The following is a 23249-nucleotide window of genomic DNA, read 5'->3' on the forward strand; positions in this document are numbered from 1 at the left end:
TGCTTATTTGGGCACCAAATTCAAAGTCAGAGAGGTATTTCCTTGATCTGTCATGCATTTCGTCGACCACTCCCACTCATTGGTTGCAGTATGCAGTTCAAAAAATTTTTTTGGATGTTTCCAAAACATATACATTATATATATCAAATTAATCAGGCAATTCACCACTATTTTTAAAGCCAAAATACAGTAATGGCCTGTTTCCTTTTTTTCCAGGGCTGCTCCCCTTAACTGTAAAAATGATCCCTTTTTTAGTATCATCGAGAAGCAAACAGTTCATTACTATTACTGTACATAATCTATTTATCATATAGTATTTTGTACATTGCTGATTAACTACTTCATGAACCTCTTATTTTATCGTTATCAGAACGTCAAACAGTTTATTCATTGAATTGAACCTAGCAATGAAGCATGGCTCATGTTTCACCACACCATCGCAAATCACTGTGCAGTCTGAGAAGTAAGTGTGCTGTGTGTTGACACACTGCTTCGAAGAAATTCGCTGTGCTGAATGGAATGTTTTAAAACAGTCAATAGTGTCACTTCGCCCATCTGTAGTTATTAGTGGAGAAATTAATTACACCTCGATAAGAAGTTAATTTGAGGGCTTTTTCTTGTGCAGCATTTTTCCACTTAAAGTGATGACAACTCGGGCTAAACTGAACCACTCAAAAACCGCTTTGTTCCTTCTTCATATGGCTTTCACAGCCTTCTCTTAATTTCTTTACTCTCATTTTCTTTGTGTTCTTTTAAATAACATTTGTGATTTGCAATATAGTTTTGGATTTGACTTTTTCTGCACTTGAATCTCTTTCGTTATATCATATTGAGATCTTTATCAGTGTCCTTCATAAGAGAAATTTGTTCCTCCAGTGAAAGAATGTTCATTTTGCTCTTACATGTACGTACTCGCTGCTCTCTAGTAACAATGAGAATCATATATTGCAAGAATAGTGCATTTAAGTGTATTCAGGTACGTAAAATACTATATCGTATATATTTTTTCACAGTTTTCTGGTCGTATTAAAGGAGATATATTGTTGATTTGTGACCAAAATTCATGGTCATTGATCGGGGAAACGGTTGGTCATCTTAAAGAGGATGAATATACACGGGTCTTTTTAGATTGTCATACCGTGCTGGGATGGTTGGCTTAAAGGTGTAGTTGTATAAAGTTTCATTCGATTTAGAAACACTGTACCCTTTACCAGCTAATTTACATTTTAGTTTCAAAAATTAAATTAAAATCTTTTGAAATTTTTTATGAATTGTGCTGGTACTGTAAGAAGTTGAATACTGTTGAAGAATAGTTGTTTATACCGGGTGGCCACCAGTGATCCAGTTTAATGCATCCTGCCACTTTTACTATAATACTGAAATACATCAGTCCCTCTCCCTAAACCAGGTAATATAAGGAGGTGTGTGGTTATGGGGTACAAGACAGCAGGAATCTCGAGAGATTAATTCATTATGGGTACCTCGAATGAACCCGTAAAACGAGTACAGATATGAAGAACATGTGCATTACAACAGGAGGTGCACACACGGACCAAAAGCAGGTATTGTACAGGCTGGGAACTGTGCGCTGCATGTCAAGCCTTGCAGTAGCTCACATGGCAAGGGCACAGTGGGAGATGTGATAGTTAACAGTGCTCAAAAATTCAAATCGTATGTAAGTGTGTGTGTGTGTGGGGATATATATATATATATATATATATATAATTTTTTTTTTTTTTTTTTTTTTTTTTTTTTTTTTTTTTTTTTTTTAATGGCCTGGGATGTGGTAAGGTTGCATACTTCATAGGTTCCACAGACTGATCTGTTTATTTGGCCCTGTAAAGGGCCGTATTTATGGTGGTGTAGGGTATGAAGCTGGGTTAGACGAAGGTGAGGAAATGATGATCTGTGGCTAGGACACAGGCAACTACATAACTGTCATGCATGTTCCAAGCTTCATAGATCACATGTAGGGCAAAATTTGCCCCATTGGAACGATATGAAATGGCATATGGCTTTTAGTGCCAGGAGTGTCAGAGGACTCCGGTAGGCGACCTGCGCATCGTGATGAGGATGAAATGATGATGAAGACGACACATTTACCCAGCCCCCTTGCCAGCGAAATTAACCAATGATGGTTAAAATTTGCGACCCTACCAGGAATCTAACTCGGGACCCCTGTGACCAAAGGTCAGCAAGCTAATCATCTCCATGGAGCCGGACATTGGAACAATAACAACGTGCGATGGCAGGTAGGTATATAGCTGAGTGAACTCTCCTCCTTCGAGGCAAGTCACAACACAAAGCTTATTCACTGCCTCGTGATGTATTCCAGTGACTAGTATGTGGATAAGTTATTTATCTATGAAGAAGCTATACAGAATGCATACTAGGCAACTGTTTGCCTTACACAGCTCATTGCTGAAGCATGGGATCCATTAGGCTGGAGATGTTGTAACATACTAGACGGTCCTTACAACATCACGCACAGCATTGTATCGACCACACAGTTTGTTAGTTCAAGCAGATGCTGCATTCTACGATATAGGTAACTGAAATCCTGTCACGTTTCTTAGCTTTTTCCAACCCGGTTCCATACCGTATGCCACTGTACCAAGAGCCCTTTTCAAGGCTAAATAAACAAATCAGTCTGTGGAAACTAAGTATGCAACCTTGCCACATCCCAGCCAACTGGCTATAAAAGAAAAAGAAATACTTGCGTGGGATTCGAACCTCCTAACCCTCGAGCCCTGTTCACTTTCTGATCTCCATCCACTTCCCTGCCAAGTGAGCTGTTGCAAGGGTTGACGTGCAGCGGGCAGTTCCCAGCCTATACAATACCTTTTCCTTGTCTGTGTGTGCACTTCCTTTTGAAAGATACATGTTCTTTGTACCTGTGCTAATTTTACAGGTTCATTCAGGGTACTCATAATGAATTAATAGTGGTGTTCACAATTCCTCCTGTTTTCTAGCCCATAACCAAACATTTTTAGGGAGAGAGGCCAATGTATTTCAGAATTATAGTAAACACGGTGCGTGGCATAAAATTAGTTTACACTGTGCGGGTGAACCACCTGGTATAGTTACCTTCTTGAGTAATTATCTGTGTGCAAATCTATATTTAGAAATGTAACACATTTTATTTTCATTGTCATAGGTGTTACAAACCTTCGAGCATTACTTGCTCGAGAGAAGGATGAAGATACTCCTCGACTAAACATATTACTGTGTGAAGCGTTTGTAGCAGTATATATGAGCATGATAGTCTATGCCCTCTCAACGTGCGACTCCCTCATTTTGTACAGACTGGCAGGACAGAAGTTTGTTAATCAGACATGGGCAACACTGTTTGGAGGTGGTGTTAAGAAGTTGCTCAGAGTGGCTAGCAGCATTTCAACACAGGTTAGAATGTATTTTTTACTTAATGTAGAATATTGTAAACAGATGGAAATACAATAGATCAGAATTGTTCACTAGTTATCCGTATGGAAATCTATTAACATTTTACTTTGTAATATATGAATTTATAAAAATTATAGTATTATTTTTAAAATTATTGTGGTTCTTGTTGCTACTGTGTGATTTGTTATCCATATTCCTTGAGTGTCATTTTCTACTTCCAGTGTGGCAGCTTGGAAAGAGAAGCTAGTGTGAGTAGTGAGGGGGGAGTGTGGACTACTGTTACCAGCTTAACCAAACAGCGTGTACGGTTAAATATGAGATTGCTAGGTCAGTTTGGTAGTCAGCCAGGTACACCTCTTATGAAAGAAGATAAACCCACGTACCGGGAGCAATTTGTCTCTCCTGAAATGTCAATGGTCTCTTACTTCTTGATTAAGGTAGGTAAATACTTTGTACATTTTTTATCCACCTGAAGTAGCTATATTTATTGTGGTTAATTGGGTCTGCTTCTTTGTAGTGCTAATTGTACACTTAAACCATGGCAAGTGCTGCACTGGAAAGCAGCTATTATATGGATAGATTTCAAAAAATGTTGTATATCTGTAGTAGAATATGAGGTGATATGTGAAAGGATATAGTTAATTTCCAGTAGTTGTGTAATAATTTACTTTCTAATGAAAGTTTCCAGTTTAATGAATGTAATTCTAGATTTTATGTTGTACAAGGCATGTTTTTTAAGTAAGTACCATTTTGATATAGAAAAAATAATGGAACTTTTTTTAAACAGTTCATTTTTTACATGTAAGCCTGTATCTTAAACTACTTCTCAGCATAAATTCCAAGCATATTTAGGCATTTGTCATATCGTGAAACCAGCTTCGGAATTCCATCCTCATAAAAATCTGTCGCCTAATGATCTTGTCACTGCAGCTTGATCATTTTTAGGCCATGTGGCGCTGTCTTCTTTTTCAAGTGCAGGAGTAAATGGTAGTCACTAAATGCTAGGCCAGGACTATATCGAAGATTATATTGTTCTCAGGGAAATGAAGCGATGAGGTCTCGGGTTCGATTAGCCATGTGAGGTTGCGCATTGTCATGAAGCAAAAGAATCCCCCTTGTTAGCATGCCACACCATTTCTTTTGGATTGCATAACGGAGTTTATATAAGGTCTCGCAATAAGTCTCGGCGTCATAGGTAAATAAATTTCATATTTATCCACATTGAAGAGCAATATAGTATAAAACAAAAGCTAAAGGTTTCCACCTATTCAATACTGTTTGTTGTAACCTTAAAAAAAAGTCATATATTTGTTGAAACTAGTTTCAATCTTACCAGAGACCATGACCAGTCAAAATCAAAGTAAAGGCAAGACATGAATAAAAAGAAAAAACAAATATATATATGAAGCATACCTAAACTAGTTTCATCAAATATATGTAACTTTTTTAAGGTTGCAACAAACAGTATTGAATAGGTGGAAACCTTTAGCTTTTGTTTTACACTATAAGTCTTGGCATTTATTGTGTCACCCTGGTGCAGAATATCCACAAGCAGTACACCCTTCCTATCCCAAAACACAGTGCACATGAGCTTGCGAGCTGAAATTGTTTGCTTGCACTTGTGTGTCTCCATTCCATGGATTGTTGTTTTGATTCCAGCATAACTTAAGCTACTCATGTTTTGTTGCCGGTTACAGTTCAGCTTAGAAACGCATCACCTTCATTACTGTATCGCTCAAGGAAAGTCAAAGCACTGCCTACTTGCTTGGTTTTGTGCACCTCTGCCAGCATCCTCGGTAGCCAGTGTGAGCACAACTTCCGATGATCTAAGCGTCCTGACACAGTTTCATAAAGAACACTCCTTGAAATTTCAGGCAACTCATAACTTAATGATGAGATTATAAAGCATCTGTTTCCTCGAACCTTAGCTTCAACTTTTTGCACCAAGTCTTCAGTAATGACAGACTGTCACCCACTACTACGCTTCTCATTTTGGACATTAGTATGGCCTTCTTTAAATGCTCTAACTCATTTTCTTACCATTCCTTCATTCATAGTGAGTTCTCCATACACTTTGCTAATCTGCCAATGAATTTGAACAGCTTTACGTCTTTTGCATTTAGAAAATAAATCACGGCGCATACTTTACACTTGGTTGGACCATTAATTGTCAGAGGATGGGCCAACGACCTAGATGTTAGACCCCTTTAAACAACAACAATCATCATCATCATCATCATCATCATCATCATCATATTCATAATTGTTAGAGGCATTTTCAATATTCACAAACAAACGTAAATCAGATGATTGCTTCCGTAACGGTGTATGTGGCTAGCCTCCAGATGTACGTACTGAGCGTACATGCTCTGGACAATGACCGAAGCGCTGCAGCGGCCATATTTAAAAAGTATACTTAACTTAAAAATCATGCTTCGTATAATGATACTAGTAATAAGGAGATAAAAGTTAATGGAAGCTAACAAAAAGCAAGCAAGCTTGTAGTTTTACATGACTGTTGATATCATGATTATGGCCATGGGATCTCTCATTTTACATGGAATGCGAACCACAGAGATATAACCCTTTATTGTTACTTTTGAATCAGGCTCACTTTTGTGGGAAGCCTATGAATATACCTCTTGGCTAGAATGCCATAATGGAAGCCAGAAAGTGCACTAAAGTGTACCTTGTGTATTGTTGGTGAACTATTCTGTAGAATAGAAAAACTTAATTAAGTTCAAATTATTTGCTGACCTTACTTATTTTTGGAAGTTGCCCATCTATCAAAATTAAATAGCAAAATTTTGTATCTTACATACATTGTCAGAGAACCTGGATTCTGTCATTTATTCTTGTTAATTGTACACTGCCTAACAAAAAAAAATTAAAAATAAAAAATAAAAATAATAATTGAAGCACCCAGAAGAAATGGTCGGATGCCAATGTAACTTTGTACACGTTCACACCATCCGCGGATATGTAAATAATTAGGGTTGCAATTCTCTGCAACAGGTAGAATGGCCACCAGAATGCATTAGATTTATTTGTGTTTAGTGTTGTTACCAAGCCTGGTAGGGTATATAAGGGGCATGAACATCATCAGATGTTGAGTGATCACTTTGAAGGACACTGAAATGCTGTGTACTCATGTGAGACAGTGTTACAAGCACCTGACAGAGTTTGAAAGGTGCCTCATTGTGGGTCTCCATTTGGTCAGGTGGTCGAATCATGCAATATCCAGATTTGTGGGGCATTCGGATGTGACAGTGGCCCGATGTTGGACTGCATGGGAACGTGAGGGCAGGCATACTCATCATAAAAGTTGGGGTCAGCCACGTCTGACCACCAGAAGGGAGGTTTGCCGTATTGTGCCCCAAGCACATCGTAACCACTTCACAGCTTTGTCTGCCATCCGAGAACAAGTAATGGATTTCCTGCAAAATTCTGTATCATCCCGCACCATTGGTTGGAGGCTAGCAGCAGCCAGAGTAGGGCATTATCGTCCCACGCATAGGCTGCCATTAACACCACAACAGAAATGGCTGCGTTGGGAGAAGTGCCGTGACCAGGAAGCATAGCAACCTTGGGGGGCGGGGGGGGGGGGGGGGGGTGGAGGTCACATTCTTCCAATGTTTTGGAGAAGCACAGCGGTGTTACTTCTGGTGTCATGGTGTTGGGTACCATCGCAGATGACTTCAGGTCACAGCTGGTAATGATTGAGGGAACTCTGATGGTAGAATGGTACATCCCAGACATCCAGCTTCCTCGTGTTACCTCTTATGCGACAGTATCATCGTGCCATTTTTCAATAGGACAGTGCTCATCCACACACGGCACAAATCTCTATGAAATCTCTGTGTGATGTTGAGGTACTTCTGTGGCCAGCAAGATCCCCAGATCTGGCCTCAATAGAATGTCTGAGACCAGCTCGGACGTCAACTCTGTCCCAGTGCCAGTATCCAGTATATCAAACAACAGTTGTGGGCCAGCTTGCATCAAGAGAGGATAAAATGGCTTTATAACACCCTTCCCAACCGAATCAGTACATGCATGCAGGCCAGAGGGGCTGCTACATCATACTGATAAGTGGGCTCATACTGCCAAGTTCTGTGTAAATTTGACTCGATTTTGTTATCACTGAAATAACATCACATAACCTCTCAAGACGTGAAGTTTCATTTCATTTCCTCCTTCCCTTCCGGATGCTTCAGTTGTTTTGACAGGCAGTGTACAGGTGCTGCGGTGTGGGTCAGTATTTCACCGCCAATGTTTGTAAGAAGGTCTTGCTATCTTAATGATATCTTGTTTTAAATTCATTGTGAGGATAGATATCCAGAAGTATTACTCACTGTCCATATTTGATTAGTTATAACAGTGTTACATGAAAATTCATGCTTAGTGCATTTGTTCATTTGGGTACCACAGAATACTAGCTCTCGGTTGTCTTATCCTCATTTCTATTAGTCCTTATTATCTGTATGCTACTTTGAAATGACAAAGAAAGATTAGAAAAGCACTGTACCTTAAGAGCAAAAATTAGCACAGAATGCGTGGAACAGAGCAAAAACTTGCTTATTTGAAATTTTAGCATAGTTTTGAATTTGGAGAAGTAACGGGATGAATATTAATACCTTCTAGTAAGTGACCATTAGAAGCACATGTTCCTATGTGAATTAATGAGTAACTGGTAATGAGATGAGTTTGATTAGTTGAGATGATCCTTTTGCATAACATTTTAGAAGCAAGAAGTGTTTACCTTATTAGTAAGTCTCTTTATGAATGTAGTTTAAGTGATGTATGAAAATCTGACAAAACCAAAGTAAATCTAGACCATAATGGGAGCGAATATTCACAAATTTTTTACTGTGGTAAATGATGCCCTATGATAGAAATTTAGGGTCCATGATATGGACTATGATTTAGCTCTTTAATTTATCAGAAATTTGTTCTCTTGTGCTATTACTGTTCTGCTTTTTCTTTTGACTAAGCCGCAATTACCAGAAGAGTCTGAGTGTGTGGACTACGACTCAGCAGATTCTATTGTGAGCGATTTGGAGGAAGAAGAAGATGAAGAGGATGTTTTTGAAGGGTCTGCTGTAGTGAAGGATGCTTCTGAGAAGGATGATAATACAGAGCATAGTAATCCAAACAGTTACTCTTGGTGTGTCATTCGACTGGCTCTAATGAAGCTTACGCAGTGTCAGCTTCAAGACTTTCTTTCTGTAGCTGGTATTGAAGTGCAAGGTTTGTACCCATTCCTAAGCTGATAAAATAGAGAAATTGATTAGTTTATGTATGCTTTGTATAATTTCTTCATCTTGGCAAGAGAGGTGTTATGACCGAGCAAGTTGGCTGTGCGATTTGGGTCACGTAGCTATGAGCTTGCATTCAGGAGTTAATGGTTTCAAACCTCACTGTTGGCAGCCCTGAAGATGTTTTCCCATTTTCACACCAAACTAATACTGGGAGTGTATCTGAATTAAGCTCCCTTTGCGGATCACTGGCCTCTGGATCCCAAGAACATGGTTTCAAACCCGGCAGAGGTCGTCAGATTTTTAAGAGCAAAATGAAAGTCCATTTGGCACTCCATGTCATACGTCACCATGTAAAATATACTTGTGACACATCTGGTTTTTACCAAACAGATTTAATTATAACTCAGCCTTAGATCATCCAAGAAAGATCCATTTCTTGTTGTTGCTACGGTCGCTTCATTCCCAGTCCTATTAACCCTTGTGTGGTCGTGCGAAAAAAAAAAAAAGCATACAGTGAAACCTCGATTCTCCGTTTTTGAAGGGACCGCGGAAAAAAAAGTATAACATGGGAAAACGAAAAATCCGGGAATGTGTGAACCATCAACTATTTGGCTAAACCTCACAAAAATGAAATATGTATTCTTATAATCTTACAAACACCCCTAAACCAAACCAAACTACAGCCCTAACGGCCTTCCACCTACCAAGCGATCGCTGCTCGGTCTGCAGACCTGCAGATTACTTGGTGACGCATGGTCAATGTGATGAATCTTTTCGGCCGTTATTCCTGGCTTTTTAGACCAGGGTCGCCATCTCACCATTAAATAGCTCCTCAATTAAAGGTAATTGTGGAATGATCCGGGAAATTGTTTCTTCGAGGAACGGATAATGCGGGATTTTTACGTGATTTAATTAGGATGCTCGTGGGACCACGTAATTTGAACGAATAATACGGGAAAGCATAGTTTCCGGGAACATATAATCGAGGTTCTACTGTATATGGTCACACACAGTCAATGACCGGGCATTATGAAAAGTGGGCTTGAGTTACTGATTCCTCTTTTTTTATCCATAGTTTGTTTAATAAAAAATGAGGCAATAACGCTTGGTTTAAAAGGCATTTATGTAAAAGAAACCACTTATACTGTTTTAAATAGAAAATGTAATGAAATAATGTAACCCTCCAAAGCTTAAAATACTGCACATTAAATAATATGCTATAATATATCTTGAAAATCAGAGTGTGATAGCTAGTTTCATCTGTGTACATTTAAGCATCCAACAAATAACTATTTAACCCTTTACTGCATGAATCATGTTTCGTTTTTGTTTGGTGTAGAAAATTTCAAGCTTTAATGTTCAACTTACGTTCAGTGTTTTAGATCTACCAGCAAGTCTTAACTGATGTGGGTTGCCATAATGGGGTATATATACGATTTTTCATGATTTTACGCTAAGCTTTTAACATTCAAAGACCGAACATTACTGCCTACTGGCCATGGGTACGCATTGCAAGGCGCAAGTATACCTGTACGACCGTAGGTCGGTTATGTCTTTGAGTTTGAGCCAGAGGTACTCCTGAAGCCTGTGGTAATGTGATGGGTAGGGCCCATGTAAAATAAACAGTGGTTGGTATGCGTGGATGTTGACGGGTGGAAGGAGGAATACCTTTGTGCAGGGCTGTTTTGCCATATGTCATGTAAAAAAAAAAAAACAAGGCCTCACTGGTATATGTCTTTAATTGACTGTACAGTTGAAGGTGTACCGTAAAACGACCTCTGTCCACAATCTGTATCCATTTATATGAGTGAAAAGTTATATTTTGCCTCAGGGCAACAGTATGCAGTACAATGTACAATGTTAATTATAATGAATCTCACACTTGATTGTAGAAACAGACAGGTTCGCTGAATCACACATCTGCATCACTGTTGTCCTTAACGTTTCTGTTCTCTGCGACACATTTGTTAAATATGTTAGTCGGGTGCTCTTTACATATATACCTATAACATGAAGAACAGGTGACCTTTGTCTTGCGATTTTGCCACTGTGAACAGCAAAAACAATGGCCAGCAGCACCCGGGGCCTTTGATCCTCTTCAATTCCAGCCAGCCATTTTATTTTGACTTTTAGTTGGCATGGAAGGTTCTCAAGAGTTGACATGTATGTCAAGTAATCCATGCACAGTTCTCATGAGAGAACTTTTAGGAATTCACGTCTACGAATGTTTTGTTTGGCATTTCCCAAGGTAAATAATGTATGAGTTGACTCCATCAATATTCATCAAAGCAAAAAATAAGGAAAGAGACCACCTGTTTGCTTTTCTTGTGACACTGTAGGTTGCCTTCAATTTATCTAAGGTGCCTATGCCACCTTTAGTTCCATTATAATGTGTTAGAATTATGGGCTTCCATTTAGCACCATTTTTTTCATCTATGGAATCAGAACAGTGTTCCAAATGTTCTAATGACATAAAATTGTTACATCGGCCAAAAAGGGAAAATTAATGACTGTTTTGGAAAGTTTGGAAATTTATCTTGCACAAAAAAATAATTTTGAATCAAGTTTAAATGAGAGAAGTGTGGAAGGTAACCCACTGTATAGACTAGCATATGATCATTTAAGGAACAAAAAGAAGAAAAACACAAGAAAAACTTGGTCTGGAATTTATAGAGTATTCTCATTCAGTTCAACAAAATTTTATGTATTGATCGTTTTTATAATATTTCATAAGTTTCCTTTACTCATTGACATGGTGTATTAGGACACAATACTTTTTTGAATTGTAAAAACAAAAGATTGTTATGCTGTTTTATTCTTTGATCTGACCACTGATGAAGGGAATGGTTGAATTCCTGAAACATGTTTGGTTGAATTAAATAATTTTCTTTCATTAATAAGTGTATTGACAAGGCTAATTCAAATATAACTATTTTAAATATTTCTGTACTACATATAAAATAAATACGTAACCTATAACTTGGCATAAATATTGCCGTCAATACAAAAACTGACTTTGCGTGGGGTTGGAATTCTGTATAATTACAGCAGGAATGTCTCCACTGTGCATGCATGCTGGCAGCAGTGGACACGAGAAGGTACGCTCACAAGAAGACTGGGCTCCGGACATCCCTGTGGCACCAAGGACCACTGTATTCGGCGTCTGACTGTGGTGCATCGGACTGTGTCTGCAGCAGCAATTCGAGTGGCAGTTGGCACCACAGTGACACAACAAACTGTTCAAAATTGGTTACTTGAAGGACAGCTCCAAGCTAGACGCTTTGTGGCGTGCATTCCACTTACCCCAAACCACCTCCATCTGCGACTTCAGTGGTGTCAAGCGAGAGCTCATTGGAGGATGGAGTGGAGGTCCATTATGTATTCCGATGAAAGCTGGTACTGCCTTGCTGCCAGTGATGGCCATGTGTTGATTAGGAGTAGCCCAGGTGAGCTCCTGCATTCCACGTGTCTACGACGTAGACACACTGGACCTACACCGGGAGTTCTGGTCTGGGGAGCAATTTCCTATGCCAGCAGGAGCACTCTCATGGTTATCTCACGCACCTTGACTGCAGATGTATACGTCCATCTGGTGATTCGACCTGTTGTGCTGTCATTCATGAACAGCATTCACGGGGGTGTTTTCCAACAGGATAATGCACACCCCCATGCTGTTGTTGTAACCCAACATGCTCTACAGAGTGTCAACATGTTGCCTTGACCTGCTGGATCCTCCGATCTGTCCCCAATCGAGCACGTGTGGTACATCATTGGACACCAACTCCAGCGTCATCCGCAGCTGGCATTAACCGTCCCTGTATTAACCGACCAAGTGGAACGGGCATAAAACTCCATCCTACAAGCTGACATCCAATACCTATACGACACAATGCATGCACGTTTGCATGCTTGCATTCAACAGTCAGGTGATTACACCGGTTATTAATGGACCAGCATGGTACATTTGCGATGGCTTTTCTCGCACAGATATTAACCTGTAGTCTTGTACCTTTAATCATTTAAATATGTTACCTCGACAAATACATTGCCAAAATTTCTGTATTTTACATTCCTTATTTCATGGTGTTTGGATGTCTTTTTCTGCTGGTGTATTTACAAGTTCACTCGCATTTAAGTTTTCCAATTCACTTATTCACTCGCTCGCTCAGCCAACTGCACCACACTCCAGCACATCAAACTCCAACTTTCCAACAGGCTTCTCACTGCACAGCCTCATTCCTGAATAGTTCAACTTCACAGCACACCGTGTAATCAAAACCATCTTGATTCACTGCAGTAGTTGCACAGAACCCATGACCACCTCGCAAATCTTTCACATTTGACATAAAGTTGACTCGCTCAAGACTGACTCTCTCCGAGTTTGCTCTTTAAATGGGCCTGCAGAACATGTTTGCATATCCATTTCCAGATCATTCTGGGCACCTTCTTCATTGTTAACCAGCTTCCAGCTGCTTCTAAGAATCTTCCTTATCACGAGTTTCAACAATCCAGTAGTAGTATTTTTTCTCACTGCTCCCCACGCGCACACTGTCTCCTCTTACTGCCATTGTAACCTTACCAGGCCGCCGGCACTCTTGGGCTTCATTGTCACAATACCTTTTGTAGGCATTCAGACATCCAGAGTCTGTGTTTGTAAGAGTGGATACTTAGGTGATTGTCCTGAATGCTTTACAACTCCCAAGGAGTTTGCCTTTGATCTTGATGGTGCAACTTTTGTGATCATGGTGGCAAGTCATTTTTTATTCAGTGCTCACAGTGTAAGTTAAAGGTTTGTTTTGAACATTTTGTGAATATGTGAAGCATACCAAATACATTCCATACGAGGTTGCACTCTACATCTTGTATATACTATTGTTAGTACTAATGCTTTTGAATGGTCATAAATAAACATTGCACTATCAACCTCGCACTCAAGTAGTTTCCTCGTTAGGTATGGAAAGTAAGAGAAGCAAGAGACCTAGGAGAGGGTGGTTAAACTAAATTTTTAATGATTTAAATGTAAAAGACGTAGAATTTGAAGAGGCCACTCTGTTTGTTGCAGGTAGAGGGTCGAGCAGGTGCTTTGTTAATTCAAAGAGGCTTGGAAACTAAGTGCTGAAAGGTATAACTCTGTAACAAAGATGGATGATCAAAAAGGAGGGATGCTGTTTTGAATCGTGTCAATTTTCCCAAGCTGTGTATCGCATACTGGATATATTGTGAATAGATATAAAAATTGCTTGACTAGTTACCTGGTACCAAATACCATATTAGGCTTACTTTGTTTTTCCATGGATCAGTAGATTTCCCTGATTGACCAAGATGAGTGGGTTAAAACCTCACCACCAGCAGCCCTAAAGAGGCTTTTCATGGTTTCCCATTTGCACATCGGGAAGATGCAGTGACTGTACCTTACTTACGGCCATGGACACTTCCGTCTCAGTCCTAGCCTTTTCTTTTCCAGTTTTGCCGAAAACATGTATATGTTAGTATGCTGTTGCACTAGCAAGCTCATTAACTTAAAAATCTGTCATGTATATTTCTAACATGTAAAAGAAGTGCTTCTCTAGCAAATATGCTTCAGTTTCTAGTATTTGTCATTGTGATAGAAAAACTGCTATGTGAAAATATTTCAACTTACAACTCTGGCCAGAAAGGTTCTGTTGTATAAGGTTCTGTATTGCATGAACTATTTCAATGAATTTTCATTTTAACCTCTTAGCCGGGCATGACGAGTTAATTTGTCTACCAGTAGTTCAGTCGGGTAGTGACGAGTTAACTCTTCTAGGGCCTTCGAAAATTATCTGCTGGGTGGGACATGTTATCTCGTCTCTTGTTGTTTAGTGTAGTTCTGTGATCGCGTTATAGATGTCAGTAGGTGCGAGACTTGCTGCGATAGAATGTGCGCCAATATTTCATTGTATTTTTTTCCATACATACTAGCTAAGCCCGCTCGTTTGGATGATGAAACTACCACACAAATCACTATCTTCATGCAGATTCTCACCATCATCCAACACAAAAACAAGGCACACTCACGACACTCGCCAAGAGAGAGATACGAATTTGTGAGCCATCAAATATCCAGGTGGCAATGGACGCACTCAAAGTCACGTTCAAGGGTAATGGTTACAGCGATTTGCCGATTAATAGAGCCCTGCATTCTAGAGGAATGACCAGGCAAAGCTCACAGAAGGAAGAAGTGAAGGGAACTACTTACTTGCCTTACATTCACAACACCACAGATCGAATTGCCAAGGTCCTCCGCAAACACAATATAAAAACTGTGCTTGGCACCGCCACTAAAATTGCTCACAGTCTGAGTAAAACCAAGGACAAATTGTCCCTATTTTTACATCCTGGGGTATACGAAATTCCCTGTACTCGCGATAAGGTATACGTCGGCCAAACATGCCGGTCCATTGGTACCCATATCAAGGAACGTTCAATATTCGTCTCAACCAGCCAGACAAATCAGCAATAGCTGAGCATGCTCTATCGTCGGTTCATGATGTCATCTTCCAAGATGCTCGAGCTCTTACCCACACTAAACACTACAGGTCCAGGATTATACGGGAAGCTGTGGAAATACGAAGAAATCCTAACAATTTCAACAGGGACACTGGTTATCAATTAAGTAATGCCTGGTTGCCAGCCATTAAGGATTTACGTAGGTAGTTCCCTTCCCTGTCCCTTCACTATTGTTATTTCGTCTTTGTTTTTTCCAAATTCGTACGTTCCTCATCGCCAGATGTTTCATTCCAGACTTGTGTCAATGTCATATGTTACGTACACATGTTACGTGACCCTCTTAGACTGATTCTGTGATGGATCGGTCAGCTTCCGCTTCGAACGCTAGTGCTGTGCTACGTCCAGGGAACCATCTGGTGGCGAATGAACGTACCATTTCCACTTCTATTATAACGTCTACATTTCAAAAAGTCACTGTTTAAGAAGCCTTTCTCGTGGACAGTCAAGATTTTCTTCTGATGACGCAGAGCACAGTTCTCTGCGAAACGTAAGGAATTTCACCTTATTTTCTTAACACGGCATAAGCCCAAAAGTCTATACAGTATCATGTCTCTAAGTACGGGCCGTGAAAGCATCAATGGCAACATTAAAATCCTGTATGGGGGGGATAATTTTAAGAAGGCTTCAAAATCCAGCAAATTAAGGAGAAAGAAGTCTATTCATCTTCAACCAGGTGTCATTCAGACATAAATCAAAGTTTCCCATGAAGCCAACATAGGCCCATATTCTACAAAATCGGTCTGCAAATCCCAATAATTAGATCAACACCTAAAGCTCGGCGGAATTTTCAGAGAGCTGACTGTAAACTGTACTCCTTGTACACTGATGCTAATATTAGATGGTGAAACCATTTCCTGAGAACTACAATCCTTTCATGAGACTAATAAAAGCTGCTGCTAAGCGAAGTATCCCGAGAGGATTCCATAAAGTTTACATGCCTGGCTGGAGTGAGGAAACTAGCTGTATATACAAAGAGTACGAACAAGACAAGTCATGAGAAAGCTACTGAACTGCTGGCATCCTTGGACAGTGCCAGGAAAGAAAAGTGGAACAAAACTGTTGAAAGGCTCAGCTTTACTCACTCAAGCCGGAAAGCTTGGTCACTTACCCAAAAATTGGACTTTTCAAACAAGCCAGCAAGAAAACAATCATCTATAATTTTAGAGAACATTACCAACTACATTGTCTCCTCATCCAGGCCCATGAAAGATAAGAAATACAGAAGAAAAATTTGATCTGAGCTCAAGCGGTTAAGACAAACTGAAACTCATACCATCTACTCTCGACCATTTTCCCCAGAGGAAGTACAGCATGGCCTGAAGTCCCTCCAGAACGGTAAAGCAGATGGATTTGATGGTGTATATTTTGAGCTGCTGAAGAACGGTGGCCCCACAACTGTATGTTGGCTGGCATCCTTTAGCAGTATACTGCACTCTGGTCGTGTACCCCCAGTATTCAAGAGAACCAAAATAATCTCAATACTGAAGCCAGGAAAGAATCTTTCTCTACCCCAGAGCTACAGGCCAGTTTTGCTACTGTGTGTTACATATAAACTAATGGAAAGGTTAATTCTGAACAGGATAGCTCCTGCAATTGAACACCTGATCCCAAGAGAGCAAGCTGGGTTCCGCCCCAAGCGACACTGTGGTGACAAAGTCCTTGCTTTAACATCATAAGATCGGTTTTGAGAAGAAATTTTAAAATGTTTTTGTTTTCCTTGATCTGTCAGCAGCCTATAACACTGTCTGGAGAGAGGGTCTCCTCCTGAAGCTCATCAAGATTGTACCTTGTCTTAAAGTGATTACTCTCATTGATAATGTATTGAGTAATTGATTATTTCAGGTATTCTCTGGAAATTCCAGGAGTAGATTTCACAAATTGTATAACGGCTTACTGCAGCCCCTATACTGTTCAATTTGTACATCCATTATATTCCAGAAACTACAGCACGTAAGTTCATTTATGCCAATGGTATAAACCTAACAGTACAGAGATCTATTTTCAAGGAGGCAGAGGATACACTGTCCGAAGATATGCGGGTGATGGATGAATACTTTAGGAAGTGGAGACTTCAACCAAGTCCTTTGAAGACAGAAATAGCCGCATTCCATCTCAACAACTTAGAGGCTACTTTTCAACGTAGGATATGGTTCAGGAATCAACTTTTGAAATGCAGTAGTACACCAAAATACATAGGTGTAACATTGACATATCGAAGTCGCATAGAAAAAAACAGCCGCCTAACTTATGACGTGGAATAACCTGCTGAGCAAGTTAGCTGGAACTTCATGGGGAGCTGACGCCAATATTTTGCCAACTACCACCTTGGTCATGGTGTATTCTACAGCTGAGTACTGTGCCAGAATATGGTTAAATAACTCTCGCTGCAACCTAATTGATATTAAACTTCGCCAGGCTATGCGTATTGTATCCGGCACGCTGTACTCGACTCCAGTGCAATGGTTACCTGTCCTTTGTAATATCTCCTCCCGCTCTCATATAAGGAGACAACTAGCACTTACCAGCTTATCGTGCAGAATAGTGAAGAATGAGACCCTTCCTATACATCAAGATATAAAGCAGCACACTACAACTAGGCTAAAATCAAGAAAACCAGTGTGGAAGACAGCTTTGGACCTGTCATATCCCCAGTTTAATTCCGGGAATGCCTGAAGAGAAGAGTGGAGGATGTCGTCTCCCCATGGTTTGTGTGATATCTCCGACCCCAGCATGAAACTGGCTGGTTTCCTTTTGCCCCGTGCAATTTGGTCAACCCTAAACAGGATCCGATGTTGTGTTGGTAGGACTGGTGCAGCCTTACATCCATGGGGATGGGTAGATTCTCCCTGCTGTGACTGTGGTGCTCAAGTGCAGTCTATCAAGCACATAGTTCTAGAGTGCCCCCTATGTGCATTTCCTGGTTCTGTGGAGGAATTCTTTGAAGTAACACCAGAAGTGATCACATGGATAAAAAATTTGGACATTAAAATATAAAAGTGAAGTCCTGATGCTGTCACCAACTTGTATATTTTGTATTATTATTATTATTATTATTATTATTATTATTATTATTATTATTATTATTATTATTATTGGCCATGCGGTTAGGAGCACGCAGCTGTGAGCTCGCATCTGGGAGATTGTGGGTTCGAACCCCGAACCCCACTGTCGGCAGCCCTGAAGACGGTTTTCTGTGTTTTCCCATTTTCACACCAGGCAAATGCTGGGGCTGTACCTTAATTAAGGCCACAGCTGCTTCTTTCCCATTCCTAGGACTTTCCTGTCCCATCGTTCCATAAGACCTATCTGTGTCGGTGTGACGTAAAGCAACTAGCAAAAAAAAAAAAAAACTATTTGTATTATTGTTGTACATTTTGATTGTCATGTACACATCATACGCTAATAGTAATAATTTATATTAATTAAATTATTCATTCAAGAAAATTATTTTATAAAAAATTGCTGCTGCACTGAAAAGGACAAGTATTTTGAACACTGGAAAATATAGCCTTGAATATACATTATTTCTTCTTTTAACTCAGGGCATATTGTGATCACTATTAAGAGATATTATTATACTAATACTTGGAATATATATTAGCATTTTGTGACATCTCTTGTTTTGTTTATCAACAGAGTTACCTATGCTCAGCCCGCTTATCCATGCCACACTACGAGTAGTGAGCCAGTGGCAAGACATACTCAAGGAGGAACTTGATGAGAGACGACCTCCTCCGGCTAACTACATTCCTGGCTGTTTTGTAGAGTCTACTTCATCTGGACCAGCAATCCACAAATATAGATCCCTGCTAGAAAAACAGAATACTCCTTTTCAGTGAGTTAATTTCTTTTAAGAATTATAATAATTTTGTCTCTTCCAAGCACAAAGAAAATGTGATAAGACTTTCCTTTCTGTGGTGAAGCCTTTTATAATTAATTGTATGATAGAACCTTCTACCTGAAATTGTGTTCTTATATTTTGCACCCCATCATTCCCTTAAATGTACCTAGCTAGCTCCTCAGGGGTGGTATGTCAGTAATAAAATCTCTAACTGAACTCTAAATAATCATGGGCAGTATAAATAGGTGCATAAAATACGTAAATGTGAACTATTATTTAAAGGCATAAAATATAATTATCGCCCAAAATATCACAGATTCGAATACATGAACACAGTCACGTCAAGCAAAATATGGGTTAACCCATGACCAAACATGAGAGTCTGAAGTGACAGACAACACAAACAATCGACACAAATAAAACAGCAAAAGAGCCTACAAATGAACATCACAATGGAACTTAAAATAAACGATAAACAAATTATAACTGGTGCCTCTGCACAAAGAAGCAGATGAGAGTCGAACTCACATTCTGGAAGATTATCATTAACAATTTCATCCTGAAAATTCCTACTAACAAAACCATGGCTATTTTCTTGGATGATATTATTTCTCACACTTCTCCTATTACTATAGGCAGTTTATTACTGACGACCATGACACTATGACACACTGGTCCACTCAGATACTTCCCTGGGGACATTGGCCTGCTTTTTGTAAACCCAGCTTTTCAGTTGCCTCTGGTGAAGGAAACCTTCCCTTCTGTTACCTGGCACAAGACTAGCTGCATCCTTTACCTTTCATCTGTTCTAACTGGGCTACATGAGCTCACCAGTTAGCTTATTACTGTATTTACTCACGTATTAGACCCCTATTTTTCCCCACATTTACAGCCAAAAAAAGTAAGGGGGGGTGCAATATGCGATAATCTCAAATTTTGTGCAGTGAACATATGAATTCGAGGCTATAAAGAGCTATAAATTGTACATGTAAACATTCGACTATTCTGTAACAAACTAATGAAGGTATTCTGAGTTTTACTGGCTATTTTTGTTTGAAGGCAGTATCTCTAAATTTAAAAAGAAAAATTTTGAACATGACTTTTACGCCTACAGTAAATATAGTCAGTTTTAGTTGTCATCTCATTAACTCCTCTGATGAGGTAGATGTCAGGAAGGGCATCTGGTCGTAAAAATTCACTACGAAGATTCGTCTCACTTCATACTCGACCCCATAGAGAAAAGGGATAAGGTATAGTATTATGCAATATTCATACAAAAGAATGTAATGGCAGTCACTTGTGTCTGTCAGTTAAGCAGTAGGCCTACCACACAGTAAACCTGATCACTGCTTTAATTTGAATTGTGGTCTTGCGCCACCAACCTGCACCAACTTCCCTGCTACCGGTGTGTTGTCATTCAAAATGATGTCATCTTCACGGCAATCGCGAGTTATCGATATCCCGTCTTTTTGCAACTTAAAAAATAGTTTTGTTCCCGACTGTAGAGTCCAAACATTGAGAATCTATTCGCACATGGTTTCTGGAGATGGTCTCTATTATTCCCAGTTGGTGTATGTGTAGCAGAAGCCACCCCTTCTGAATAAAGCCGTGCTGTAAAAAGCGTTGTAAACCCACCAGCTGATAACTAGCATATGTTACAAGGAGTACTTCTGAATGTAATACATAGTGACTAGAAGCATTCTTTGGATAACTGCGCCTCTTGAAAGCCAGACCTTTAAGTATATTTCATGCTTGTTTTCTACATTTATCACATCAGGATTTACCTAAACAGCTGTAATTGAGATAGACTGCATTGTTTAGGTTACGTATGCTACTGAGTGCCCGGATAGTGTCGAAGTTCCACCACTGAAAGAACAAAAATAAATAACAGGAAAGCTTGTCGCATTTATGGATATCTAGCAGGTGTCATAGAAATGTGTTTTATTATCATAATGTTTAATTTGGCACATTCGTTGCCTCCATATTTTTATTAACGCATAGTATGTTCTGTTTGGCGCCTCCGAAAATCGTAAAATGGTAAAATCAGTATTATTATTATTTAGGTACATTGGCGAGTAAAACAGTCATTATGATTGGATAGTTTTTATCGCGTTTTAAACCTACTTCTCTCCAGAGACTACATAGGCTATATTGGATCGAGTTACAAGATACCGTATTAAACAATCGCTCTGTTAATGATCTCGTCTGCTATATTAATAGCAACAACCGTGAATATTTCTTGACTAAAGTAAACTCGTTTCCTCATCCCGAGGTGGTGCAGCCCCCACCATTGGAGGCTTTCCTGCCATTCTTTAATCTCTGGCAGTACGGTACCGGGAATCGAACTCAGGCCCCCGAGAATGGCAGCTAATTCTGCTAACCATTATGCTAGGGACATTCTTAACTACAAAGAAAAAAACAGACATATGGCATGACGTGCGTGCTTTAATTGCGCAGGTCGAACACGAATCTATTCTCCTATTTGTACAGCATCATTAGAGCTGCAGTAGGCATAGGCTACGAAGGCGACATTTCTTGACTACCAAACATAGATGTACCGCATGACTTTGACGCGTGTTTTCATTGCGTGGGCCATACGGACAAGACTATTCATAAATTTGTGTGATGTCATCGGAGCTGCAGAAAGGCTTGTACCCGCTTCGAAGCGGAATCATTGTTCTCTGACAAATTACGTGGAGGGGTCTTGTATGCGAGATTTTTTAAATTTTCTTTGTCCTAAAAAGCCGGGGAGGGGAGGTCTAATACCACAGTAAATACGGTAATCACCAGCTGTAGAATAGATTAAATCCAGAAAAGCCATCCCACATTCACATAGCTTGAAGTAGAAGTAGCACTAAAAAACATGCAAAATGGAAAGTTCTCAGTCTTCAATGATCTCACCTCAGAAATGATCAAGTTAGCTGGAATACCAGGCATAAATTGGCTATATAGAGTGCTTTCAGTGATCTGGGAGGGAAACAAAATCCCAGAAGATTTGAGAAAAGGAATCAATCAGTCACTACTGATCTGCATTTAGGGCAGTCGCCCAGGTGGCAGATTCCCTAACTGTTGTTTTCCTAGCCTTTTCTTAAATGATTGCAAAGAAATTGGAAATTTATTGAACATTTCCCTTGATAAGTTATTCCAGTCCTTAACTCCCCTTCCTATAAACGAATATTTGCCCCAATTAGTCCTCTTGAATTCCAACTTTTTCATATTGTGATCTGTATAGTTTTATAGACACCTCTCAAACTTATTTGTCTACTGATGTCAGTACATGCCATTACTCCACTGACAGCTCAGAACATACCACTTATTGCAAGTTATAAAATTCATTGTTTTTTAAATCCATATAGAAAGTGACTTCTTTTAAAATTGTATACAATTTATTGTGTGTTATTTTCCACTTATTCAGTACAATCAGTCATAAGATTAATGTTATGTAATGTGTCTGGTAAGACATGTAATTTACAAGGAATGTAATGTAAGAACAAGATTAATGTAATCTTATGATTGATTGTATTGAATAGGTGGAAAATAACACACTGTAAATTTTACAAATTTTTAAAAGACATACCACTTAGTCGAGCACCTCGTCTCCTTTCTCCCAAGTCTTTCCAGTGCAAATTTTGTAATGCTACTCTTTTGTCGGAAATCACCCAGAACAAATCAAGCTGCTTTTCTTTGGATTTTTCCCAGTTCTTGAATGAAGTAATCCTCGTGATGGTCCCGTACACTGGAACCATACTCTAGCTGGGGTCTTACCAGATACTTATATGCCCTCCCTTTGACATGCTTACTACAACCCCTAAATACCCTCATAACCATGTGCAAAGATCTGTGCCCTTTATTTACAATCATAATTTATGTGAATACCCCAATGAAGATATTTCCTTATATTAACACCTAGGTACTTACAATGATCCCAAAAAGAACTTTCACCCCATCAACGCAGTAATTAAAACTGAGAGGACTTTTCCTATTTGTGAAACTCACTATCTGACTTTTAACCCTGTTTATCATCATACCATTGCCTAACGTCCATCTCACAACATTATTGAGGTCATTTTGCAGTTCCTCACAATCTTGTAACTTATTTATTACTCTGTACAGAATAACATAATCTGCAAAAAGCCTTATCTACCGGGCGAGTTGGCCGTGCGCGTAGAGGCGTGCGGCTGTGAGCTTGCATCCGGGAGATAGTGGGTTCGAATCCC

The 23249-nt window shown here is 39.5% G+C and overlaps 1 protein-coding gene across 2 annotated transcripts in view; it reads left to right on the plus strand.

The window, feature by feature from the left end:
- Rbcn-3A (Rabconnectin-3A) overlaps positions 1–23249 on the plus strand; it is a 732274-nt gene that overhangs the window by 551992 nt on the left and 157033 nt on the right. For both annotated transcript variants that reach the window (XM_067136957.2, XM_067136958.2), the window contains exons 45-48: positions 3158–3402; positions 3624–3839; positions 8394–8649; positions 18828–19026. In XM_067136957.2, coding sequence (XP_066993058.2) covers positions 3158–3402; positions 3624–3839; positions 8394–8649; positions 18828–19026 — 916 coding nt within the window. The remainder of the gene's footprint in view (positions 1–3157; positions 3403–3623; positions 3840–8393; positions 8650–18827; positions 19027–23249) is intronic.

Source organism: Anabrus simplex, chromosome 1 (genome assembly GCF_040414725.1).
Source record: "Anabrus simplex isolate iqAnaSimp1 chromosome 1, ASM4041472v1, whole genome shotgun sequence".
Taxonomy (NCBI): Eukaryota; Metazoa; Arthropoda; class Insecta; order Orthoptera; family Tettigoniidae; genus Anabrus; species Anabrus simplex.